Source organism: Panthera leo, chromosome D1, assembly GCF_018350215.1.
Source record: "Panthera leo isolate Ple1 chromosome D1, P.leo_Ple1_pat1.1, whole genome shotgun sequence".
Classification (NCBI taxonomy): Eukaryota; Metazoa; Chordata; class Mammalia; order Carnivora; family Felidae; genus Panthera; species Panthera leo.
The window spans coordinates 98,823,425-98,850,568 of record NC_056688.1 but is presented as its reverse complement, the minus strand read 5'-3'; the positions used below and the strand labels follow the sequence as shown (position 1 = coordinate 98,850,568).

General features: G+C 46.2%; 1 protein-coding gene across 1 annotated transcript in view; it reads left to right on the top strand.

Annotated features, from left to right (window-relative positions):
- Positions 1-22,571, top strand: part of LRP4 (LDL receptor related protein 4) — a 38,219-nt gene extending 15,648 nt beyond the window's left edge. The window contains exons 21-38 of the mRNA XM_042907176.1: positions 1,252-1,441; positions 1,530-1,661; positions 2,838-2,978; positions 3,323-3,409; positions 3,516-3,687; positions 4,488-4,650; positions 4,774-4,999; positions 5,349-5,652; positions 6,683-6,901; positions 7,066-7,200; positions 8,030-8,138; positions 10,004-10,148; positions 10,446-10,559; positions 11,019-11,154; positions 15,238-15,305; positions 15,872-15,959; positions 17,497-17,638; positions 20,073-22,571. Coding sequence (XP_042763110.1) covers positions 1,252-1,441; positions 1,530-1,661; positions 2,838-2,978; positions 3,323-3,409; positions 3,516-3,687; positions 4,488-4,650; positions 4,774-4,999; positions 5,349-5,652; positions 6,683-6,901; positions 7,066-7,200; positions 8,030-8,138; positions 10,004-10,148; positions 10,446-10,559; positions 11,019-11,154; positions 15,238-15,305; positions 15,872-15,959; positions 17,497-17,638; positions 20,073-20,405 — 2,904 coding nt within the window. The 3' untranslated portion in view covers positions 20,406-22,571. The remainder of the gene's footprint in view (positions 1-1,251; positions 1,442-1,529; positions 1,662-2,837; positions 2,979-3,322; positions 3,410-3,515; positions 3,688-4,487; positions 4,651-4,773; positions 5,000-5,348; positions 5,653-6,682; positions 6,902-7,065; positions 7,201-8,029; positions 8,139-10,003; positions 10,149-10,445; positions 10,560-11,018; positions 11,155-15,237; positions 15,306-15,871; positions 15,960-17,496; positions 17,639-20,072) is intronic.
- Positions 22,572-27,144: the final 4,573 nt, after the last annotated feature.

Here is a 27,144-nt window from a genome sequence, read left to right as displayed (position 1 = left end):
CAGCTTTCCCTGGCTGGCAGCTGGGAGGACCCAGGGGCAATGGGACCAGCGTTAAGGCATGTGCTGTTCCTTTGAAGCTGTGACTGCCTTCCAGAACAGAGGCAGGATGGATGGGGGATTATTGCATGATGATGAAGGGAAACTAGGGATTTGTGTAGATGGTGGGCTGGGGGTATAAGTGCACAGATGGTATAACCATCACAGCTAACACGACTTAATCACCAATTGCATTCTAGACCCGTGATCGCTCTCTTTCTTTTTGTTATTGTTTATTGGTATAATTTCAAACTTACAGAAAAGTTGTAAGGATAGTCAAATTGTTGAACCATTCTCTTTCTGTCTATACACACACACATGCGTATTATTATTTTTCTGAACCATCAGAGATTAAATTGGAGACGTCCTGCCCTTGACCCCAAAATACTTCAATTTCCTAAGAACAAGAACATTGTCTTTAGTAACCATGGTGCAGTGATCAAAATCAAGAAATTTAACATTGATACCATATTACTGTCTAATTCATGGTCCATATTCAATTTCACTACCAATTGCCCCAATAATGTCCTTTAATAGCTTTTTCCCCCCTTTTTTCTTTCTTAGGCCAGGATGCAATCCCAGATCAAACTGTTTAGTAATCATGTATCTTTAACCTGTAATCTGGAACACTTCCTCATAATTATTTAACCCATCCAGTCAAGGAAATAAGTCCCTTCTAGGCCTGTCTTGATCTTTGTATTTTTAAAGAGTAAATGCCAGTTATTTTGTAAAATGTCCCTCAATTTGTCTGATGTCTCCTTGTAAGTAGATTCAGATTATGTATTTGGGGCAGGAATACTACATTAAATAAGGTTGTGTCCTGAGTGCTCGGTGTGTCTCATCAGCAGGCACAGATGTCCGCTTGTCCCATTATTGTGGTACTAACTTTGCGTGGTTACGGTGGTGTCCACAGTGAAGTTGCTGTTTTTCCTTTTGTAATTAATAAGTAACTCGTGCAGAGATATTTTGACATTATGTAAATCATACGTGGTCTTTTACAATCATCACACAACCCTTGGAGCCAGGCACTGTCATGGTCATATCCTAGATTGGCAAACCAAAGGTCAGAGAGATTTTATAACCAGCTCTTGCTCAAGGTCACATAGCAGATGATAGTAGAAGAACTCCAGCCTGACTCCACACCTGAGTTCTTGGCCACTGTTCTGTGCTATCGGGCCTGGATGGGGGATGACACAAGTGCGGGGGCCCTGGCAGGTGCTGATTGGAAGCCAGCTCCCCCACCCCTTTGGGCTGACCCTGTATGGAGAGCGCATCTATTGGACTGACTGGCAGACCAAGAGTATACAGAGTGCCGACCGGCTGACAGGACTGGACCGGGAGACCCTGCAGGAGAACTTGGAGAACCTTATGGACATCCATGTCTTCCACCGCCGGCGGCCCCCAGGTGAGCGGCCCTTGCCCGCACCGGCTTTTCCTTGGTCCTCCTTTGCCATAGACGTCACCGTTGATTCCCCCTCCTTCTCCCTACCCAGTGTCCACGCCATGTGCTATGGAAAATGGTGGCTGTAGCCATCTGTGTCTTCGGTCCCCAAATCCAAGTGGCTTCAGCTGTACCTGCCCCACGGGCATCAACCTGATGCCCGATGGCAAGACCTGCTCACCGGGTGAGTTTGAGCATCACAGACCTGGATAGAGCTTCTCTAGGAGGGGCAGTGGCTCTGTTCCTTCCCTGTAGAGGGACTCCAGTTGGGCTGAGAAACCGTGGGTCCTGGTTCTCTGAGAGGCATGGGGGAGACCAAGAAGTTTTACAAAAAAAGGACAAGTCCAGGGATGCCTGGGTGGCTCAGTTGGTTAAATGTCCGACTTTGGCTCAGGTCATGATCTCATAGCTCGTGAATTTGAGCCCTGCATCAGGCTCTGTGCTGACAGCTCAGAAACTGGAGCCTGCTTCTGATTCTGTATCTCCCTTTCTCTCTGCTCCTCCCCCATTCATCCTCTGTCTCTCTCCGTCTCTCAAAAATAAATAAACGTAAAGAAAAAGAAAAAAGGAGAAGCCCAGGAAGCGGCCCAGGGGACCAGGTAGACAGGATCATAGGCAGAGTCTAATTGGTTCTTATGGTGTCTCTATGCATATTAGAAAAAGATGCTCTGTTCTCAGACACTTTCACTGTTGGAAAATTGTCATAATATACTGGTTTGGTTCGAACAAGTCACTTTAGTTCTATGTGCCCATAGCTGGTATAATACATATTAAAACATATGATCTCTCCAATGTCATGGTACCTCCGTTGGAGGTGGTGCTTTTGTGAGCATACAAGGTATGTGACAACCCTTCTGGAAGGTCCCAGAAGCAGGGCCTGGTGTAGCCGCCCAGATGTTAGCAGTTGACGTTTCTCCCTAGGGGATGCTGCATGGCAGGCTGCATTTGAAACCTAACTTTCTTGGGAATTTGAATGAGAAAGGATCTGTGAATCGGGCCTCCCAGGTTATAGGGAGAGCCCTCTTTAACTTAACATGAAGTTTTTCCAACCTCATGGTAAAAGTTCCTTCAAAGGGAGTCACTTCCACATATTAACAAAGAGTTGTCATTTATGATATGTGTCAGGCCTAGTGCTGAGTGCTTCCTGTGCATGATCTCTTTTAATCCTGCAGATACCCTGCTATTATCCCCATTCTACAGATGAGGAAGCGGAGGCTTAAACAATTTAAATCACTTGCCCAGGATAACACAACTAGAAACTGACAGGGACAGGCATGAACTCAAGTTTGCCTTGCTTCAGATCCTCTTGCTGGCTACACTAGGGTGACTGTCCTCTTTCTTTTTCTCCCCACCTGGGCAGGCATGAACAGTTTCCTCATCTTCGCCAGGAGAGTAGACATACGCATGGTCTCCTTGGACATCCCTTATTTTGCCGATGTGGTGGTACCTATCAACATTACCATGAAGAACACCATTGCCATTGGAGTGGATCCCCAGGAAGGTCTGTGTGGCCCTGCCCTCTGTCCCTTACCTACTGCAACTGCAATTCTTCCTCCCCCACCACCTGTTTCCTGCTAAGAGCCTGAGGCTCCCTGTTCCCTCTGGCACAGCCCTGCCCCCATCTCCACAACACTTTCTCTTTGGTAATGAAGGCATGGTTTGGAGCCTTCCTTTCCACCTCTGCCAAGAACTTTTACTGCCATGATATTTCCATATTTCCCTTGGTTTCCTCTGCTCAGCAGTATGGGGCTCTCTGACATGCCCTGGTGTCTCAGAGCATGAGTCCGCTGGGGGTATCCATTGGAGAGGTGAGGGTCCGGGCTGAGCCAAGCCTTTCCTTTCCAGGAAAGGTGTACTGGTCAGACAGTACACTGCACAGCATCAGCCGTGCCGATCTGGAAGGCTCACAGCATGAGGACATCATCACCACAGGTGAGCCTTGCTCCCAGCCCGGGGACCATGTGTCTGGCTACAGAGCTGGGGAAATAGCCCATCTGTTTTAAGGCAGGAGCCAGTGTGTGCTCTTGACTTCCTGCAGGGCTGCAAACCACAGATGGGCTCGCAGTGGATGCCATTGGCCGGAAAGTGTACTGGACAGACACAGGAACCAACCGGATTGAAGTGGGCAACTTGGATGGGTCCATGAGGAAAGTGCTGGTGTGGCAGAACCTTGACAGCCCCCGGGCCATTGTGCTGTACCACGAGATGGGGTGAGAGCCTGGGGTGAGAGCCGGCTCTGCAGTTCTGGGCAGGGGTTGGGAGCTGGCTCAGCTGGGGCCCTGGCAGGTGTAAAAGTGGGCTATGAAGTGCAAGTGTGCCCCACCTTCCTGGGGCTGTTCCACTCCTTGTGACTCAGGGTGGTAGGATGATATAGAGGTAAAAAGCACCAACCTTGGAGTCAGGAACCCAGGATGCATCTTTAACATCTGATCCTCTGTTTCCTCACCTGTAAATGGAGGGGATAATGAAAATGTATATACCCCATGGCTCTTGTGAGACTTAAGTGAGGCAGTACATGGAAAGTTATTTTTTTTTTCACTTGTGGTAAAAAACAATATAAAATTTATCATCTTAACCATTTAAAAAAATTTTTTTAATCTTTATTTTTGAGAGAGAGAGAGACAAAGTGAGAGCAGGAGAGGAACGGAGAGAGAGGGAGACACAGAATCTGAACAGGCTCCAGGCTCTGAGCTGTCAGCACAGAGCCCCGACGTGGGGCTCGAACCCATGAACCTTGAGATCATGACCTGAGCCGAAGTCGGATGCTCAACTGACTGAGCCACCCAGGCACCCCTTAACCATTTTTTAAGTGTATAGCTCAGTATAGTAGATTCACCTTATGGTGAAACAGATCTTCAGAACTTTTTCATCTTGCAAATCTGAAACTCTAAGCCCATAAACAACAACTCCACCTTTTGCATAAAATACTTTTTGCAGTGTTTGGCAAATTGTCAGTACTTACAGTGTTTAGGAGCTCTGGACATAACAGCTAGTATTTTTCCTTGCCCAGGTTCATGTACTGGACAGACTGGGGGGAGAATGCCAAGCTAGAACGGTCTGGAATGGATGGCTCAGACCGGACTGTGCTCATCAGCAACAACCTAGGATGGCCCAATGGGCTGACCGTGGACAAGGCCAGTTCCCAACTGCTCTGGGCTGATGCCCACACTGAGGTGAGGATACTGCTCCTGTTGCTTCCCGGAAACCTGGGAAGACAGGAGAGGACTGTTGAGGATCTCCACTCAGGGCTCCCAGTTGACTCACGACCACCCCCCCACCCTCTCCTTCCTCTACAGCGAATTGAGGCTGCTGACCTGAATGGCGCCAGTCGGCACACGCTGGTATCTCCCGTGCAGCACCCATATGGCCTCACCCTGCTTGGCTCCTATATCTACTGGACTGACTGGCAGACCCGTAGCATCCACCGTGCTGACAAGGGTACTGGCAGCAATGTCATCCTGGTGAGGTCCAACCTGCCAGGCCTCATGGACATCCAGGCCGTAGACCGGGCACAGCCACTGGGTGAGAGAACCCCCTAGGGCTGTGAGCCAGAGCTGGCTTTCTGGGGGGGTGGGGGTGGGTGGGTATCTCAGTGACAGAGATACATCCAGAGCACAGAGATCCTTTTAGAATCTCAGAGACAAGGACCTACCTAAGCCCCCTTCCTGGATCAGGCTTTGTTCCTTCTGGGTGTGGCTGGTGCTATAACTACATGATGCTGTCACACCTTCAAAGGACTTCTTCTACCTCATCCCTGTTGGGTACCAAATTCTGTCACTTAGAACAGCAGAGAATCAGGCAACTAGGGCCCTTGTAAGATTCCCACAGTATTCCAGGCTGGGTGTCAAAGCTCATGTTCTCGCCTCACCAGGTTTTAACAAATGCGGCTCTAGAAATGGCGGCTGCTCCCACCTCTGCTTGCCTCGGCCCTCGGGGTTCTCCTGTGCCTGCCCCACTGGCATCCAGCTGAAGGGAGATGGGAAGACCTGTGATCCCTCTCCCGAGACCTACCTACTCTTCTCCAGCCGCGGCTCCATCCGGCGTATCTCGCTGGACACCAGCGACCACACAGATGTGCACGTCCCCGTCCCTGAGCTCAACAATGTCATCTCCCTGGACTATGACAGTGTGGATGGAAAGGTCTATTACACAGATGTATTCCTGGATGTTATCAGGTAGGAATATCCCTGAAACCTCCAGAGGACACAGATCTGTGTTTGATCCCTGACCGGGTGAAGTTATGGTCTCTGTTGACCTCTAAATAGACTGAGTGATTTGGCAGCTTGGATAGTGAGTTCTGATCCTGACTTGTTTGCTTATCACTCATAACAGAGTTTAAATTTGACGTTTTTGTTTGTTTGCTTGTTTCCAGATTAGCAGAGAAGCCCAGTATGTAAAACGGACATGTCAGGCTGGGGACCTGGAGCCTTTACCCCACCATTGGGCCCTGTGGGGGCTCCAAGGATCCCCTAAAACTCATTGATGAGTAGGCCATGTAACTAAACCATGTATCTGTATTATAATACAGGAGCCCTGGCCAAATGCCAAGGCTTGTGATGGTTTCCAAGGTTGTATTTTTGTGGTTTTAAAAATATTTTTTGTTTTATTTTACTTTTTATTATTCCTTCCATTTTTTTTTTTACCCCACCATAGCTGAGGAATGTGATTCCCCCCACTAGTGTGAGGGGTTTACCATGACAGAGATTCTCACGTGAAAGAATAGGGGCATTCCCTGCAGTTATCTCTGAGGGGTGTATTAGGGTCTCATGCTGGGGACAGGTGGGAATACATAGTTTAGAGAAGTCCCCTAAATGTTTGTGACATACCCCCACCCTGGTGTAGGGCTAATGGAAAAATGTACAGGTAGGTTTTGACAAATTTGCCTTTCTTATAATTACCACCTAGCAATCTTTATCCCTAAGGTATATAGGGAATTACTAACCCATCTTCTGTAAGACATGGGCCCAAACATCCACTGTTAATACCAGGAAATACTCTGTCCTCCCAAGAATTTTTTATTCATTAATTCTGCTAATATTTTGAGTACCTACTGTTCTAGATGCTGAGGAATGTACTTACAGAGATGTGGTCTCTGCCCTTCTGGAGCCTCTAGTAGGGATCCAATTATGGGAACATGAATTAAAGGGACTTCAGTCTATTTCTGGTCAATCCGGTCAGTCACCCAACCCTGAGCTGTTCCCTCAGGCGAGCAGATCTGAATGGCAGCAACATGGAGACAGTGATCGGGCGTGGCCTGAAGACCACCGACGGGCTGGCAGTAGACTGGGTGGCCAGGAATCTGTACTGGACAGATACGGGCCGAAATACCATTGAGGCATCAAGGCTAGATGGTTCCTGCCGCAAAGTGCTGATCAACAATAGCCTGGATGAGCCTCGGGCCATTGCCGTTTTCCCCAGGAAGGGGTAAGTTTATGGCCAGCAGAAAAGAGACCCAGGGAAGAAGGGCCTGATGAAGGGTCCCTTGGAAGATTCCTCTGTATTCATGGTATCAGCGTGTCCCCTGTATTCTGTCAACCTCTGGTACCATCTTCCCATGCCTTGGTGATGATGGCAGTGTTGTACCTTAGGTACCTCTTCTGGACAGACTGGGGCCACATTGCCAAGATTGAGCGGGCAAACTTGGACGGCTCTGAGCGGAAGGTCCTCATCAACACAGACCTGGGTTGGCCCAATGGCCTTACCCTGGACTATGATACCCGCAGGTGGGAATCCTGTCCCAATTGCTTTCTGGAAATTGGGTGGGCACAGGAGAAGATGGTTGAGATTCAGATAGTGACAACAAAAGAAAAATAGAAAGCTCCTTGGTAGGTGAGGAGGGAAAAAGCAGTGAGAAGGATGAGGGAACATATTTTTAGAGCAAAGTTGCTGAATATAGCCCTCAATCCTCAGATGGATTTTGTTTGTGTGGTTTATATGTTTTTGATTTGAGTGTCTTTAGCAGAGCACGTCCTCTGGCTGGACCACACGTCCCATGACCCCTTATTTGTCGGAGGCTGATTTTTTGCGCTTGTTGCTTTTCTGATCCCTTTGCTCATTGGAATTTGCAACTCCTTGCCTAGATAAAAAATGCTAAAGGGCAGGAAAAGAGGGTGAAAGGGGATTTGAGGCAGTTTCTCTTTCTGCCCCCAGAAGAAGGGAAAGGAATCTAAGTCACCTGGAGAGTTGGGATAACCTCAATGAGCTCCTTATAGACCAAGATCTCTTCCTTAAAGAGTGTTCATAAGAATTTCGGCTTAGATTCTTGGGAAGGAGCCAAAGGGTGATCAGGTTGCTGAAGATGAGCCTGCAGGGTGGCTCTTCAGAGGTCACTAGGCTTTCTACCCCGCCCCACACAGCTCTGGCCCCCCATTTGAGTCCCCAGCTTCCCCTCTTCAGCATTGGGACTTGCAATGACCTCTCATCAAGGGTGCTTTATGACCGCTCACAGCACCTACTAGTTAGCTCAGGAGGGAACAGATAGCTCCTTGCGGGGAAGGACTGGGCTTCTTGGCAAGCATTTTGAGCAGCCCTCTTCTCACTTTTCTTTCTCAGGATCTATTGGGTGGACGCCCATCTGGACCGGATTGAGAGCTCTGACCTCAATGGGAAGCTACGGCAGGTGTTAGTCAGCCACGTGTCCCACCCCTTTGCTCTCACTCAGGTACTGGCTCAGGAGAGAGGTAACTAAACCTCCTTGACGGGGGGTGTTTCCTCGGGGTTCCAAGTTGGGAGCCTCAACCCTAGTTGCTACTTAACGATCCTGCTACGGAAGCTCATTTTAGGGGTATTTCCTGTACACTGAAGCCTTGCCACCATGTGCCTGCTACTCCTGCAACACCACTCCATGTTCTAGCATTTGAAGGAGTGGCTCTCAAATGTAGGTTCCTGGGCCTTGGCATAAAAAGAATCTACTTCATGAGGGTTGGGTCCAGGAATGTGCATTTTAACAGGGTCCGTAGTTGATCCTAGTGCTGTGTTCCCAATATCTGAGTCCAGGCAGCTGGCTTAGTGGCAGTAGGTTGCAGTGGCTAAGAGCCAGAGTTTTGAGGCAGCCAGCCAGTTGGTACATGCTTACTGAGTACCTCTAATCTGCCCGCTCCATGGGTTCAAGCTCTGCCTGCGTCATTGAATGACTGCGACTTTGGATAAGATACTGAACCTCTCTAATACCTGTAGAATAAGTGAGTTTAATAATAGTGTCCTCCTGAAATATACACAAAGCATCAGCACAGTATCTGGCACTCAGTGTGTGTTATTTTTAATCTTTTTATTTATCACTGGCTATCATTTTTGAGTTCTTATCCTGTAAAATAATTCAGGGAAGGGAAAGAGGAGATCTATCAAGCCTGGAGCCACAACAGGGATTCTCAATTATTTAAAAACCCTTGTTCTATTTTGACAAACTTCCACTTATCTGTCTTGTATATTATATCCTACCAGCCAATAAAAGTTTGGCTCTACTTAACAATAAGTTCCCCACCCCCGTACTCCAAATGTAAAACTATAGGATGATAATGAATGTGGTTTTTCAATCTATAAGTTTCCCCTGGGGTTTCTGATGTATACCTGGGAGCAGGAGGGGAACCACCTTCATTGCCCTCCCCACCCCTGGTTGAGAATCTCAGGATCACTAAATTAGAAGGCAGCTTCCCCTAGGGACACCTGGGTGGCTCAGTCGGTTAAGCGACCGACTCTTGGTATCGGCTCAGGTCATGATCTCACAGTTTGTGGGTTCGAGCTCTGCATCACTGTTAGCTCAGAGCCTGCTTGGGATTCCCTCTCTCTGCCCCTCCCCTGCTCATGCTCTCTCTCTCTCAAAAAAAAAATAATAATTTTTTTTTAATGTTTATTTATTTTGAGAGAGAAAGAGGGAGACACAGAATCCGAAGCAGCCTCCAGGCTCTGAGCTGTCAGCACAGAGCTCGACACGGGGCTCAAACTCACCAACTGTGAGATCATGACCTGAGCTGACGTCAGACACTAACCAACTGAGCCACCCAGGGGCCCCTAAATAAATAAACATTTTTAGAAGGTAGCTTCCCCTAGAAGTAACCAGAGGATTTGGGCCAGGGCTCTTTGTGAAGGGCCCAGAAGAGCAGCGACCTTAGAAGGACCCCCTGGCCCTAAGTTACTCCTATTTGCCAGGTACAAGAACTCATTTATTCATTGAGCCACTCAGTCAACTGACTGGGGATGAAGTGTTAGTACTGGAAATTGAGAAAGAAATGAAAGACATTTCTGTCCTTGAAGAACTTAATCTTACGTGTCAGACATGTAAACAAATGACCGTGGAGTGCCAAAACTCACTTGTAGAAGGCACAGAAAAGCATGGAGGAACGAATCCCATACGGACTGGGGGAGATTTCCTGGACAGTGCGATATGGGGGACACACAGAAGTTGGCATGCTGGATAAGAGACACAGGGCATTTCAGCAGAGGAGGTACACATACCAAAGCACAGAAGCTGTACCTGAGGTCAGACTGTTGAATAATATTTACTCTTTATGGGGTTTCCCTGTTGAGTAGCAGGACAGGTGGATCTACTGGACAGACTGGCAGACCAAGTCAATCCAGCGTGTCGACAAGTACTCAGGCCGGAGCAAGGAGACGGTGTTGGCGAATGTGGAAGGGCTCATGGATATCATTGTGGTTTCTCCTCAGCGGCAGACAGGTGGGCCCCTGGGTCCTGAGCCTGCTTGCTTCCTTACCATCGGTGGGGTGGTTGATCATCCCAGCGACTGTATTAACAGTCCCTGAGTTAACAGACTGAGACATTAGAGCCACAGGAGAGCCTTTTGGTTCCCATTGTAAGCTCTTCGACCTTTTCAGCCCCATGTGGTTATGCCCCTTCTGCCTTACTGTCCCTTGGAGTGAGGTAGCCGTGGAGCTCCTCCTTGAAGAGAGGTAGGTGTCAAATTGGGAGACCCGATTCTAGCCCAGACCAGACACATACCTGCTTTGCCTCCAGGGACCAATGCCTGTGGTGTGAATAATGGAGGCTGCACCCACCTCTGCTTTGCCAGAGCCTCTGACTTCGTGTGTGCCTGTCCTGACGAGCCCGATGGCCGGCCCTGCTCCCTTGGTGAGTTGGACTGAATGACGCCCTGGAACAGCAGGGTCCTTGGAGTGACAGAGGATCATTAGCCTCGGTTTTGTCCTTCTGGGTGGGATCCCCCTCGGGGAGTCTTACAGCTGAGTGAGAGAACAATGAGTTTGAGCTTTGGAATAGCACAGACCTGAGTTTGTCCAGCTTCTGGCATTTACAAGAATGGAATTCAGGTCTCCTGAATCTCTGATCCCTGCGGTGGCCTGTGAATTGCTGTCTTTTCCTGACCTTTGTGCACCAGCTAGCCCATCCAGAGCTATTGAATATTGGAGTCCAAATCCTTTTTATTTACAGTATGAAGAGCCTCTAATGAGGATGCGTAAGATTAAGGCAGCTATAAGATGGCTCTGTCAGGTAACCCAGGATGCTACTCTTGGATCATACGTAGAGATTTGGGGCTCTAGTGGCTCACTTCAATCCTCCTATTCTCTTCAGTACCTGGTCTAGTGCCCCCAGCTCCCAGGGCTACCAGCATAAGTGAAAGGAGCCCTGTGCTACCCAACACACTTCCTACCACCTTGCGTTCCTCAACCACCCGGACCCACACATCTCTGGAGGAGGTGGAAGGAAGGTAAGTGAATTCAATATGGGATTGAGGGCTCCTTTCTCCAAATCACCATCTTCCACCGGCAGAAGACCACAGTCTTAGCTCGATAATTCCGGCACATGGGAAGTAGGTCACATCATGAGCCACCCGTCCCTGCTCTTTGGAACTGGAGATGATATATAGACTTGTAGATCGTTGTAAGTGGATCTCTTTTTAGCTCTGAGGGCGAGAAGTTTTAAGAGCAGCTTTAGAGAGAGAAATCACTCAGAGGAGTTCCTACATGGCATTCCTCCTTCCTTTTGGTGACATTTGTTCTCATAACACATTTAGTGTATGGTCTTGTCCTACAGTTTGCTTAGAAGCTGCCAAGTCATAGTGGTCTCTGGGCTGTGGCTTTATGACTTGGAACATCCCCAGGGATGTAATGACTTTAGCTTATAATGACCTCAAACACACATGCACGTACATGCACGTGTACACACACACACATGTATACACACACCTTATTATTAAATAAGCAAGCATAAACATGAACAGTTCTCAAATCAAGTATAAAATGTTTTATTTAATTAAGTTGATGGTGCTATCCATTTAAGATGCATCCTGATTTGAGGCGCCTGGGTGGCTCAGTCAGTTAAGCTTCCAACCTTGGCTCAGGTCATGATCTCGTGGTTCTTGAGTTTGAGCCCTGCTTCGGGCTCTGTGCTGACAGCTCAGAGCCTGGAGCCTGCTTCAGATTCTGTGTCTCCCTCTCTCTCTGCCCCTCCCCAACTTATACTCTGTCTCTCTCTCTCAAAAATAAATAAAACCTTAAAAAAAAAAAAAAGATGCATCCTGATTTGAGAGTTTCAACTGAAAAAATGACCAACCTCAACTATGAGATGCCACTGATTGTAAGACACATTCCTATTCCGGAGATGTCGGAATAGAGAACAATACAGATCTTAAAATTGATTAAATATGATATTAGATTCAATTTAGAAAAATTCTTATGTTTTTTATTTATGCCTTGCAAAAAATAATCTGAAAATGCAGCCAGGAATAAAGAAGAAATAAGTACCCATGTATAGTTCCTCTTAATATTTTCTATTTTATATATGTATACATTTCAAAATGATTACCACAGTGAGTTTAGTTAACATCCATCACCACACATAGCTACAAAGTCTTTTTCTTGCGATGAGAACTTTTAAAGATTTACTCTCAGCAATTTTCGAGTGTATAATACAGTATTATTGACTATAGTCACGATACTGTATATTACTTCCCCAGGACTTATAACTGGAAGTTTGTACATTTTGACCACTTTTACTGATTTTATCCACTCCTCCTACCTTCCATCTCTGGCAAGCAGCAACCTATGAGTTGGGGATTGATGTTGTTGTTGTTGTTGTTGTTTTTAGATTCCATATATAAGTGATAATTGCACAATATTTGTCTTTTTCTCTCTGATTTATTTCACTTAGCATAATGTCCTCAAGGTCCATCCATGTAGTCACAAATGGCAGAATTTCCTTTTTATGGCTGATTAATGGTGTCTATCTTTCCAGACATTTTTCTATTTACAACATTTTTTTCCATTGTAATATACCAGTCTCTTTATTTTTATTATCAACTTTAGCTTAAAAGATAATTAACACTTGATGTCAATTCTGAAAGCAGAAACATAATGATAATCCCAGAGGAGAACTCTAGATTCATGTCTTTAAAATTATAAAATTTGGGGCTTCTGGGTGGCTCAGTTGGTTAGGCATCCAACTCTTGATTTCGGCTCAGGTCATGATCTCACGGTTGAGTCTGAGCCCCACATCAGGCTCGGCACTGACAATGCAGAGTCAGCTTGGGATTCTCTCTCTCCTTCCCTCTCCCTCCACCCCTTCCCTGCTGGAGCATGTGCGCATACGCGTGTATGCTCTCTCTCAAAGTAAATGAATAAACTTAAAAAAAGAAAGTTAAATAACAAATAAAATAATAAAATAAAATAATAAAATTTGTGCAGTGCCTGGCTAGCTCAGGTGGTAGAGTATGTGACTCTTGAGCTCAGGGTCATGAGTTTGAGCCCCATGTTGGGCGTAGAGTCTACTTAAAAAATAAGCTAAATAGGGGCACGTGGGTGGCTCGATGGATTAAGCGGCCAACTTCGGCTCAGGTCATGATCTTGCACAGTCCGTGAGTTTGAGCCCCGTGTCAGGTTCTGTGCTGACAGCTCAGAGCCTGGAGCCTGCTTCAGATTCTGTGTCTCCCTGTCTGCCCCTCCCCCGCTCACACTCTGTCTCTCTGTCTCTCTCTCTCTCAAATAAACATTTACAAAAAAGTAAATAAAGTCTGAGAACTGGAATTGGGGGTATAGAAGTAAATAAAATAAAATTATAACATTTGCACATGAGCAAATCTGTCCTATTTGCCCCATATTCTCTTTTTAGAAGTTTGTATAGAAAAGCAAATACCCAGACATAAACATGTATTTTTCTCATTAACTTTTAAGTACTATCAATCATGATTAATCTGATTTTCTTTAGGATAGTTTAGAAAACTTTTGAACCCTACTCAGTTACTTTCTTAGGGTCACAGTCTATTTGAAGACTCCATGCATCTTGGTTTCAAATGTTCTTGCAAGTAGCTTTTCTCTAGCCTTTTAGGAGATGCCTTATTTATTTACTTACTTATTTTCTGAGAGAGAGAGCACATGCACACACAGGGGGAGGGGCAGAAGAAGAGGGAGAAAGGGAATCTTAACCAAGCTCCACGCCTAGGCCCAGTGCAGAGCCCGTTGCAGGGCTGTATCTGACAACCATAGATCTTGACCTGAGCCAAAATCAAGAGTCAGACAGGGGCACCTGAGTGGCTCAGTTGGTTGAGCGTCCAACTCTGGCTCATGTCATGATCCTGCTGTTTGTGAGTTCGAGCCCCACATCAGGTTCACTGCTGTCAGCACAGAGCCTGCTTCAGAGCCTCTGTCTGTCTCTTTCTGCCCCTCCCCTGCTTGTGCTCTCAAAAATAAATAAACATTAAAAAAAAAAGTCAGATACTTAACCAACTGAGTCACCCAGGCACCCCAGGAGATGCCTTTAATTGATTGTTCATAATGTGCCACAAAGAAATTACCTCCTTAGCATTTCAAGTTGGTTCCCTGATCCCTCCCTCTGGATGTCTTGCATATTCTCTTTTGAAAGAATGAAGAGAAGAAAAACAGGGGTTTTTTCAAGGTCTGTTTAGGCCTTGTGATAATCTGTATCCAGTCAGAGGTTTGCTTGGCTGGTAGTTTCTTCCAGCTCATCCTGGTAGCTTAACGAACCCTACTATTGATATCCTTAGTGTTGTCTCAGCAGACTTCTAGCTTACTTCCAGACCTGCTTCTCCTTTTTAGAGGAATCTTCTTTACAGAGTACATATTTTGGGGTGCCTGGGTGGCTCAGTCAGTTAAGTGTCCAGCTTCGGCTCAGGTCATGATCTCACAGTTTGTGAGTTCGAGACCCACGTCGGGCTCTGTGCTGACAGCTCAGAGTCTGGGGCCTGCTTCGGATTCTGTGTCTCCCTCTCTCTCTCTCTCTGCCCCTCCCCCACTCACACTCTGTCTCTCTTTAACTCAGGAATAAATAAACATTTTTAAAACTTGTTTTTAAATTAAAATAAAAATAATAAGCGTACATATTTTTTTTTAACGTTTATTTATTTTTGAGACAGAGAGAGACAGAGCATGAATGGGGGAGGGTCAGAGAGAGGGAGACACAGAATTGAAACAGGCTCCGGGCTCTGAGCTGTCAGCACAGGGGCCCGATGCGGGGCTCGAACTCACGGACCGCGAGATCGTGACCTGAGCGAAGTCGGCGCTCAACCGACTGAGCCACCCAGGCGCCCCTAAGCGTACATATTTTAAAACTCATTTAAACATGATATCGCATCCCGAAGACAGTGACTCACACTGATTTCTCTGTATTTCCTGGTCTGTGCTTCTGATGTCTCCCATCAGGTACAATCAAATATCAGCAAGTCCCACTCCAAAGCCTTTCCCCCTGTCCTTCCCAGGACTTTCCCCCTTTCCTAGAGGAAGGCAAGGTCTTTATCGAATACAAGTAACCTTCACATTCAGTTTTCTCTGCCCCACAGATGCTCTGAAAAGGATGCTCGGCTGGGCCTCTGTGCACATTCCAATGAGGCCATACCTGCTGCTCCAGGTGAGCCCTGAGTGCCCAACTGTTTTAGAAAAGAAGGTATAAGGAATCCGAATTTCCACTGATACCTTCCAAAACCTTCATAGGGACTCTTTGGGGTTGTCCAACCCATTTCTCAGGCTGAATCCATAGAAAAAACAATCATTAGTTAGCCACCACTTACAGAGTACTTTCCATATGCCAACCATTTGTTAAGCTGTATATATGTGTGCCCGTGCACACGTGTGCATGTGTGTATATGTATATATACAGTCACGTGTCATTGCCAGCAGGCTAGGAGCGGTTTATTATCGCTCATCTAACTATCTCCTCTAACTGATGAGAAAACATAGGCTTCAAGTTAAGCATCTCGCCTTAAGTCACATGGGTAGTAAATATTGGAATTGGGATGAGAGATAGGACCATAGATCTCTTCTCAGCCCCCTACCCTTACCCCTGCGGCCTCTTCCCTGGCTATCCTCAGGTGGTGTGGGATCCAACCCCTACCAAAGGAACCCTCGTCTTCCCAGCCCTCACGCCAGCTGGAAGATTGTCCGTGGCCCCCACCTAGTGTCTCTCTGTTCTTCTAGGGGAAGGACTTCATGTCAGCTACGTCATCGGTGGACTCCTCAGCATTCTGCTGATTTTGGTGGCAATTGCAGCTTTGATGCTGTACAGGTAACCTCAGCCTCGCTGCAGGGGCCACATGGTCACTGGTCCTCATTATCTGTGCTCTCCTGAAGCTCCACATCGTGCTGATCTAACCTCTGACCAGCCTCACGTCGAAGATAGGTCCCTGGTCAGAGCGAGGTAGAACCTGAACTCTGATCCTTCTTCACCATTCACAGCCCAAGTAGGTTTCTCCTATTAGGACCACAGCAGCCCTTGGGATTCTCTTTATAGACGAGGATACAGAGGGCTTTACCCAAGGTCACACGGGAAGAGACAGAGCTGGGACTGATGCTGCCATCTTTGCTTCTCCTCTGCTCTGCCTCACCTCAAACCACCGAAGGTGGAAATGATCTTCTCTTCACATAACCACGGCCTTTACCCCAATATTGTTTGATATGTCATTGCTCAGTAGGGATCATCCTGGGAAGGTGGAGTGTGTGTCATTTTCAGTTTAGAATCCTTTTTATGACCCTGTGTATATTTTCTCCAAATGCTTTAAACACAGCTTGCAGCAAAAATACCAGGATTTTGCTATGCTGCTGTGGCTCCTGCTTCCAACAACAACAACAACAACAACAACACTAATAATAATAGTAACCGTTAGTATTTAGTGAATATGTATCAATGCTACATAATACAGGTATTATTACTCCTCACTTTACAGATAAGGATCTGAGGCTCACAAAGCTTAGATTATGTCTACCAAGATCCCAGCTAGTAAGTAACAGATGTGGGATTGAAACACAGATCTGTCTTGATACAGTGGATTAGCTATCTATTGCAGATTATTCCCAAATTTAGCAACTTAAAATGACAACCATTTATTATCTCACAGCTTTTGTGGGTTAGAAATCTGGGTGCAGCTTACTTGCATGCCTCTGCCTCAGGGTCTCTCCCAGGCTACAGTCCAGGTATCAGTCAGGGTTGTGGTCTTATCTCAGGGCTTGACCAGGGAGGGATTCCCTGCCAAGCACATGCGTGTAGCTGTTGGCAGGATTTAGTTCCTCACAGGCTGTTGGACCGAGGGTCTCAGCTCCTTGCCAGCTGTTGACTGTAGGTCACTCTCATCCATTCCCTGCCTTGTGGGGCCTTTCCAAAGGACAACTGGCCACTTGGCAGCTTGCTTCCCCAGAGCTAGCATAAGAGAGAGTAAAGGCAACCTAAGACAGAAGCCACACGTTTCTCTGGAACCTAATCTAGCATCTGTCACTTTTGTATTTTCTGTTCTTCAGAAGTGCATCACCAGGGGCGCCTGGCTGGCCTAGTCGGTGGAGGGTGCAAGTCTCGACCTTGAGATTGTGGGTTCGATCCCCACCTTGGGTGTAGAGATTACTTAAAAAATAAAAAAATAAATAAAAAGAAGTGAGTGAATCATCAGGTGCGGCCCACACTCAAGGAGCAGGGATTCAGAAGGTGGGAGAAGCAGGAGGCGAGGATCTCTAGAGCTGTCTTAGAGGCTGCCTACCACATTGAGCTTACAACTTCCCCAGATATCACCCCGATAAAGATCTGAACTAATTTCTCCTCACCTTTCCTCCTAAAGACACAAAAAATCCAAGTTAACTGACCCGGGAATGGGAAACCTGACCTACAGCAACCCTTCCTACCGAACTTCCACTCAAGAAGTGAAAATTGAAGCAATCCCGAAACCAGCCATGTACAATCAACTGTGCTATAAGAAAGAGGTAAAAATTAAAGTTTATATTCAAGGTGGTTGTTTTTTTGTTTGTGTTTGTTTCTGGAGGGGGGAAGGATACGCTCCAGTTGCCTGAATGGATCAGTGAGGGATGCCGGGTAGTCCCATCTACCATTTTGGAAGTCATAGTGCACAGAAGAAATGAATGTGATTTGGGTTTCTGGACAGATGTAGACTCTCTGAGGGACCGGCTTGAGGGACCTTAGTGAGAGCAAGGTTAGAAAGCAGATTCCAGAAGGTCTGAGTCTGAAAGCATGGGAGTGTGCGCCTCCCTGCCAGGAGATATTTTACTAGGCTCATAGGTGTTTCCTCATTTAGTCATCATTCCCCTGCAGTGAGGCCCCTGTGAAGCACCCCAGACGCCTAGACAATACCCCTCAAAACCCAACAGCTCCTGGACTCTCCCTTTTCTAACCTCTGATCCAAGTTGTTGGCACCTATGGCTGGCAATGGCTGGGTTTTTGTTGTTGTTTCTTTTTGTTTATGTTTTTGCTGTTCTTCCTCTTATCACAGAATCTTAAGAGATTTCTCTAGAATTTTGAAGGTTTACATGCTTTTGCTCTCTTAACTCCTTTGTTGCTTCAGTGAAAAATTATTTGCTGAGTGTTTAGGCTTGAAAAATAGTCCCATTTCCACAAGGAATCAGTAGCCTGGGATTTCAGATTTTCCTAGTCTAATACAACCGCTGCTTTTTCTAAAATCCTGTAACCCTTCATCAGAAGTTATATCCTTTATGAAACCCTAATCGTTCTACTCTCTTGGCCTGTCTAGCACAGTCAAAACTTGCCCTCATATCTACAGGGCCACCATGCATAATGAGTGCACTTTACATAATAATCCCATGCTTTCTGGCTCCATGAGTTTCCATATTAAAAGAGCTTCCACTGTAAGCCAAAACAGAACCTGCAGGGATAGTTGTCAGTTTTAGGGATGGTAGATCCCATTCTCACTTAGTATCTTTGAGAGACTCTTGAGTCTTAGGTTCCTAGAGTGTCTGATGCCCCAGAAAAGAACCATAATAAGGTTCACAGGTTAGAACTTACAAGTGTGTGACCTCTTTTCTTCTGTTGTGTGCTTTTCCTCAGCAGCTCTTTCACCCCTCTGACAGTCTTTCACCCTTTCTCTTCTGATTTCCTCTTGATTTCAGGTACCTGTTGCACTGTGTTTGTAGAGGGAGTGGTGTTCTCCTCCCCCCCCCCCCAAACTGCCAGTGCCGTGTCCCCCACCTTTCCCTAGCTTACCCAGCGTGTCTCTGAGGTGAAGACACTGCACGGCTCTCTCTAATCTTATGCTAATTTCAGCTTGGAGGGTGTGCTGGGGGAATGAGTGTGTGTATACGCACGTGCACATGTGTGCTTGTGTGCTTGTGTGCTATCTGTGTCTGTCTCTGCTCTATTGAGGGAGCTGTCACTCCCAGAGGGCAATCAGCAAAGTATCCTCTTTAATGCAGGGGCTCAGTAAATGTCTGTGGAGTTGAATTGCTACTAAAATAGAGGAACATTTGCAGAGCTCTCGGTGGGAATACTGTCCCAGGACAGAATCTCAGCCATGGTTCGTTGTGTCCTGGTAGAGGTGGCATTTTGGTTGGTATCCCCCAGAAACCAGGAGTAAGACTCCTCTTTGAGAAATCCACAAAGGGAGAAGCCTGAGTAGAACTTAAGGCTGTCCTTGGAACAATCCCAGGTTGCTTGAGAATGGCCCCAAGGCTTGTGGGAGCAGAGCCAGAGTAACCTCCCAGAAAAGGTTATAGGGTCCCAAAGGATTGGCACTCAAAATCTAAGTAAGGAGATTTTCTAGATTCCTCCTGTCTTACCTCCCAAAAGTTTTCTCCTTAACAAAATTAGGAAGAAGAGAATTAAGAACAAAAGAGCACAGGAGGAGTTTAAAATCCCAAATAAATGCACATTGAATTGCCTTTGTCAATTACTTTTGGCCATGCATATCAGCATGGTGTCCCATTAATAACTCACAATAACAATGTAACAATACCTAACATGATTTAACGTATCTTACGTGTCAAGCACCTACTAACTGCATTATGTGTACCACCTCATTGAACCTTCACCGCAACTGGTTATGAGGTATGGATACTGTTATTCTCCCCACACTGCAGGTGTGGAGACTGAGTTTAGAGATGCTGAGTAATTTGCCCAAGGTGACATAGCCAGTGAGTGGATGATGCAGGACTGGAAGCCATGGTTCTCCCTCCTCCCTGTCTTAAGAAGGGTAATAATCATCCTAGCTGCTACTCTCCTTTTAGGCCGACTCATCTGTTTGCTCTCTGACCAAGTCTCCCCATTTGTTTGTGGGATCTTTGTACCCCTCACACCTCCTCTCACCCCATCTACTTCCTTTTCCGGTTCACCGTGAGATCCTTTTAGAGAGCCAGCCGACTGACTGTGTCTCCCCACCCTCCACCCTAGGGCGGGCCTGACCATAACTACACCAAGGAGAAGATCAAGATTGTAGAGGGAATCTGCCTTCTGTCTGGGGACGATGCTGAGTGGGACGACCTCAAGCAACTCCGCAGCTCACGGGGGGGCCTTCTGCGGGATCATGTGTGCATGAAGACAGACACAGTGTCCATCCAGGCCAGCTCTGGCTCCCTGGATGACACGGAGACAGAGCAGCTGCTGCAGGAAGAGCAGTCTGAGTGCAGCAGTGTCCATACCGCAGCCACTCCTGAAAGACGGGGCTCTCTGCCAGACACGGGCTGGAAACATGAACGCAAGCTCTCCTCAGAGAGCCAGGTCTAAACACCGTCGTTCCCTTCCCTCCCTGCCTGTTCCCTCTCCTTCATGGACTTGCGGTCCTTGTGCTCACTTATACAACAGGCCCCCTTCCTATGTGCTCGTCCTTCTCCTCCACCTCCCACCCCATAACCGCTCCCGGGTCCTCCGCGGGAGCTGTTTCCACCTGAGTCCATAACTACCTGTGCACAAGAAATGAGGGTGCATCCCGAAAATTTAGACCTGGATTTTACCGCCAACTTCACCTCTTGCACCCCATCCTGAGCCCCCAAAACTAGGCTCAGTAATGATTCCTCCTCAGTACAGAGCTTTTCCCTGGTACCCTGCCTCACAAGAACTGATGATCCAAGACTTCCCTCTCTCCCATCAGAGCCAGCCTGGCCGCTTCTCTAAGAGAACTTGCCCATCAGGGGCTGGGGCAGGGGTCAAGGGTAAAGAGAGAGATGAAGGATAGAGGCTGAGAGAGGAAGGAGGAGTGAGCCCAGCTGGTATGGGCATCTGGGAAGCCTCCAGCCTCAAGTGCATTGGTAACATGAGAAAGCTTTTAGGGTGGTTGGGCCGCGTGTCCTGTCCATTGCTGGCAGTGGATATTATTCTTGCCCTAAGAGCTGCTGTTGTTTTTTTTTTCAGCTGCCGATATTGGTGAGATCTGGGTGTGGCTCAATCTGTTCTTCCTCCTGCTAGTTTGTCTGGAAGCTTTTCTACCTTCCGATGACAGGGTCTTTACCGCATGGCAGCAGCTAATATGAATTCCCCCGCTGGTGCCACTGCTGGCCAGTACCCTTCCTATGTCTTTGACTCTAAGTCACCAGGTTGTGAGCAGGGGCTTGAGGAATGTGGGGCCCCGAGGGCTAAGTCTTTGCAACATCTTACCAGCGCTGTCTAGACCCAAAGCAGCATATCACCTGGACCTTCACGTTCTGCCACCCTCTCCCTGCTCATTCTCTGGGATTCTGAGCATAGAGACCGTGAAACAACTTTTCAAAGAAATGGCCAAAAGTCTTCATAAATGGTCAGGAAGAGAGATTGGGTTATAGACTTGGGGCACCCAGGGCCTAACAGGAAGTATCCATGAGGTTGAACCTCCTGTGTTGTCTCTCAAGTGCTCAGGGATCAAAGTTAGTGGACAGAGAACCTGTGGCTGTGGGGTGGTGAAGTTCCCATTCCAACTCTTTTCCCGGCTAAGTGACTGACTTTCCATGCTGTGATGCCATCACTTGGTTCGTGCCCATTCACACAAAGAGCGTGTGTCTCGTGCTAGCATCAGGGGAGTTGAGACCTTTTTCTCTGCCCTAAACCTTCTACATAGCCCCCTCCTTCCCCTCACCCCCCGCCCCAAGTTGCTTTCTCTGACTTAGCCTTGTGGTGGTGAGGAGGGCTAAATCAAGACACAAAAGTAGGGGGCAGGATGTAGAAAGGTAGAACCGCTGATGAAGGGCTCTCAGCCTGGAGCAGATCCAGACCTCCTCCACCCAGGAACAAGAAGCAATAGGAGAGGACAATGGGCTGAGAAGAGAGGCGAGGGCTTGTAGGGGAAGTTTCCTGATTTGAAACCTCTCCTGTGGTTCTTGGTATTGAGAAATCAGCTGCCAAACATGTGAGTAAAAAAAAAAAAAAAAAAAAAAAAAGATACGAGCAAAGTTTTTCTGGTCACTTCTAAGGCTGCTAGAGACAGGTGCCAAGCCCTTAGCCCTGTTGTTAGTAACCAAGCCAGGTCTGGGCCCACACAGGACGGCCTGGCCAGGCCAGCAAGTCTTTTCCAGTACACAAAGTGGGAAAGGCGAGGTGCCACTTATGGGATGAAAGGGGGACATTTCACATTTGACGGGGCAGGAAAAGAGCACTTTGGGTCCTCAGACTCTTGGTTGAGGATGAGGAGAAAGTAGAAAAGTGGCATTTTCTTGATTGGGAAGGGGGAAGGATCTTATTGCACTTGGGCTGTTCAGAATGTAGAAAAGACATATTTGAAGAAATCTCTATTTGAGCACTGATTCACTATGTAAAAAGCAAAACCTCTCTTGTCCTAAACTAATGGAAGTGATTCTCCCGCGCTCATGTGTAATGGTTTTAACGTTACTCACTGGAGAGATTGGACTTTCTGGAGTTATTTAACCACTATGTTCAGTATTTTAGGACTTTATGATAATTTAATATAAATTTAGCTTTTCTTAATCACTGTGCCTGGCTTGGAGTCATGACTAATCATTGCACCCGCTCTGTCTGGCAGACCCATGCTTTCAAAAACCTTCTTGCAACATCACCTTTAAGTCCTTGGGGGACGTGAGGATGGTGAAGAACAACAAAAGGTGTGAGGTTCCTGGTTGAAGGGTCAACTCATCTTGAGGAGACAGGTCAAGACCAGAATTCATTGGCTTGTGAAATCCTCACTTCCTCTAGAACAGGGATGGCAGGTTTTAATCTCGAGTGTTGACTCTGATTGGTTGGCAGTGGCTGCCTGAGGTCCTGGGGAGACTCCAAGGGGAAAGTGTCATGATTATTAGTGACCTCTCCAGGCGCTGGAAGGAAGTATATGACATATATACGATATATCTTCTATTTCTGTTCTAGGTCTATGAGGACTTCATTGTCACAGAACTTGACTTTGCCTTGTGATGACAGTCCCTGGCAAGACTGTCAGATATAGTAAGAAAAGTACTGGGGACAAGGAAGGTTCATTAAGGCCCAGATATGCTACTAGCTCTTTTTGATCTTAGTAAAGTTTCGTAGTTTCGAAGAATGGATCAAATCAACACTAAGATTCCTTTTATTTATTTTTATTTTCTTCCTTTTATTTTAAAAAAGCTTCCTTGTTATAATTTATCCACTACATCTCAAGGCTAGGACAGGGGGTTGGGCTCCCTTCTCAGGTTCCTAATGATGATTAGGAATCATGGAAGTCCCGTGCGAGATGTAGAATTTTATGTCAGAGCCCAGTAGTTGATTTTCTAAACCACAGACCTTTTATAGAATAATGCTTCCGTTAATTCGTTTATCACTTACTGTGGGCCAAGCCTGACCACAGAGCTTAGAATCTAGCAACAGCCTCCACCCCCACCCTACATACCCCCCCCCCAAAAAAAAAGAAAGAGAAAGCAAGAAAGACTGAAGCCTCTTGTATTTAAATGACAAGAGATCTGACACTAATTTTTTTTTTTTTAATTTTTTAGATCTGACACTAATTTACAGTGTGTAACTCTTTCAACTTTGGTAAGGGATATGTGCACCAGAACAGAAATAAGTGGAATAGTTCAAGGACAACTATCCCCTCGCTCAACCATTCTTTTTTTCTTTCTTTTTTTTTTTAATAACTCATACTGAGAGAAAAGCATTTTAAGTGATGAAGTCCAGCCTAAAGTATAAGCCTATATACCTGTAGAAAGTACCCCCTCCCAAAGGCTCGGGGTTATGAGCCAGGCCATGAACAGTGACCACTTGAGCTGAGAACTCAGGAAGAACTTTTCAGATGACAAGAAAAATTAATGCGTTGAGCACACACCGTTTGCTTGAAAGCCTGGGAGATGTTTCTGGGAGAACTAAATTTGGTGACTACATTTTGACACCTTGTGACCACATGAGCCAGTGTAATCAGGTATTCAACACTGCCTGAGCCTTAGAGATCCCACTAATCTGTGACTGTCCTGTCACTTCAGCAGGAAATGGGAATGGGAGAAGAGGCTGGGCCTGGTGGCCCAGGTCTTGACAACAATCTGGCACTGGGCAGATGAGTCAAGGACTAGCATCCTGTTTTCGGGTTATGCACATGCCTTGGCTTTTACTGTCCTGATGAGTAAAATGAAAAGGTTGAGCCAGATGATTGCTAAGGTTATTTCTGGCCTGAAACTTGTTTTTATGTTCCTTCCGAGAAACCTTAAGGATGAAACAAGAGTTGTCCTTATCTGGTTCTCTAGATATAAAACCTGAAGCTGATGAGTAGGGAGAGAGTTAGTCAAATTCTAACCAACTGGACATATTTTTATAAGCTAATTATGTTCAAAACATAGTCACTGCCCTTCTTTCTATATTGCATGAACAGATGATGGATCCTAAGATGAAAAGATCTCTGTGGCCCATAGAGAGGTCTCCAAGGCATGATCTGAAGCTTTCACCAAACCTAAGCCTACAGCAAAGTCAGTGCTACATAGGAACTTAGAAAAGGCATCTGCAAGAGCTGAGGGTGTACAGGGTTCTAAGTGTAATGCACTGACATTCAAGAACATATAGTAAACTTCAGTTATTTCTACCTATGGACATAATGATTACAAATGGAGTTGAGCCCTTTTTATAGCTAAAAAAAGTCTGTATGAGTGTGTCTTTTCTTCATATGTGAAAATGACTCAACTGATCCACTTAATAGGATGTGTGTTTGGGGATGTTTCAGGCAGCCTTTGTTTTGTAACATTCCCTCACTCACCCATTTATTTTCTCTCTAGATCATTCTCCCATTAAGCAGCTGGCAGAGGCTAAGCAGAGCTCAGCTTGCGGAACAGAGTCAAGGCTCCAACTCACAATTTTGGACTCCTTTGACATGATGTTAAAACAGATCCAGACAGCCTAATTAAGGGTCTGAGTTTAAACCCAAGGCTGAAGTTAGCCCCAAGCTACGCAATCTGCCTTTTTCATTTTACAAGACACAGAGAGCCAAGAACTCTCACTTATCTTGCCCTTCTCCGTAGTTTTCCCTGCAGCCCTAAAAGCCTGTTGACAGCCTGCTAATGAGGTCCCTATCTCTCCCTCTGCCTCCTTCCTCTTTGGTGGAGCTGATGCTTCTGTGGTCAGAGTTCTTGGACAGCCTGAATTTGGGGGGCTATGGGAAAATGGGCTATGAGAAAAGAGAAAAGGGTTATTCATTCCTTCATTCACTCAATACCTATTAAATGCAACCAGTGAAACCCGGGATAGGCTCAGAGGCCAGTCAAGGCACAAAAACCCAGAGCCACTTGAGACCTGTGTTAATGTCACCACTGCTGTCTCCAGGGAATAATGCATTAGGTACCTGGACTGAAAGTTGAAAGGAAGTTAATCATTGAAGCCGTTCCTCTTAGGCTGGAAATCTGGGTCCACGTCCCATGGTAGAGCTGTTTCTCTCCCAGAAAGCAGCTTGTGATTACGATGGAATGAGCACTGTCCCAACCCTTGGCAGGCTTTTCAGAAATGCCCAGCACATTTATTCAGCAGCCACAATGTTTGGCATCTGTTTACTGCTTCCAGTTGCAATAATACAGTGTTTGCCTTGATCTCTAATGCCTCCAAGGGGTTCACTGCCCTGTTAATATTTTCCTTATGTAGAACTACTGAGAGGCCCTTGGAATAAAGTAAGCACACGTCACTCTAATAAATACATAGATAAATGCTGTTTGGTGATAATCCTGGACTGCAAAAGATGACTGGCCAAACATTTATTGAACACCTACTATGGAGCAAGATATTATGTTAGGTTTCTACAAGGCCTTACAGGATCTGCCACTCCCCTGCCCTCTGTTGCCTATCAGACCTCATCTCCTGCTACCCTCCTGCCAACTACTCTGCTTCAGCTATACAGGCCTCCCTGTTTCTCTAACCTGAGAGGCGTGTTCCCAACCTAGGGTCTTTGCATAGCTGTTTCCTCTGGCTTGCACTTTCTTCCTCTAGATAAATTCATGGCTAACTCCTTTGCCTTCCTCAAGTCTTTGCTTAAATGTAACCTTCTGAATGAAACCTACTCTGATCACTCTTTATAAAATTGCAGTCTTTCTAACTCTACTTCCCAATCTCTTTCACCGTGTTTTACTCTTTTTTTCTTTTCGCATTGCATACGTTGTTTAATAACATACTATATAATTTATTTATGTGTTGATTGTCTATGCTTTTTCACTATAATGTGAGTACCATAAGAGGGACGTGTGTGTGTGTGTGTGTGTGTGTGTGTGTGTGTGTGTGTATTTTGTGCACTGATTATCCCAAGTGCCTAGAATAGTCCCTGCACATATTAGGTGCTCAATAAATATTTGTTGAATGAACGAACAAATAAATGCATGGAATCAGACATCTAATGCCCACTAGGGCTGCACCTAAACCATATAAGACAAAAAGGGATTTGCCATCTTGTTCTAAAGCTCTCCAGGATCCAGACTCCATACATCCTTTATTGAGCAAATTCCAGTTTACCATCTTGCTCTCCTTATAAATGTAATCTTCAACTTATTTCCGATAATATTTAAATAAAGTAAACATACCAATGACTGAAAAAGACTATTTGTATATGTTCCTAACCCATTTCTCAAAGGTTTCTGTGACCCTTGTTTGCTCTGCTAGGTTCTTTTCTCTTTTCCCTACCGATGGATCTGTTCTCACGTCCCTCCTTTTCACTCTCCACTCTCCCACTCTGTGGTCTCATCATGTTTTCTACTCTATGGAGGTGATTCCTAATCTTTTCTCACAGTCCTTATCCTGTATTTCCTAGATCTACTTAGAGATTCTGTTTGGATGTCTCATTGGTACCTAAAAGTAAACAGGTCTAAAACTAAATTCCTTGCCTTCCTTTTGAGACTGGCTTCTCCTGACTTTCTACTTCCATTTGGGCAATGACCCCTCCCAATCCCTAGGTTCAAATCTTGGCATGTTTTTTGACTCATCTCCCTAAATGGGCCCCATCCTCACCTTTGCACTAAGTTGGTTGCAAAATCCTCCACTCTTTCTGGAATCTGTTCTCATCATTCCCACTGCTATCACCTCATATCAGACTCCTAACTGGGCTTCCAACTCTAAC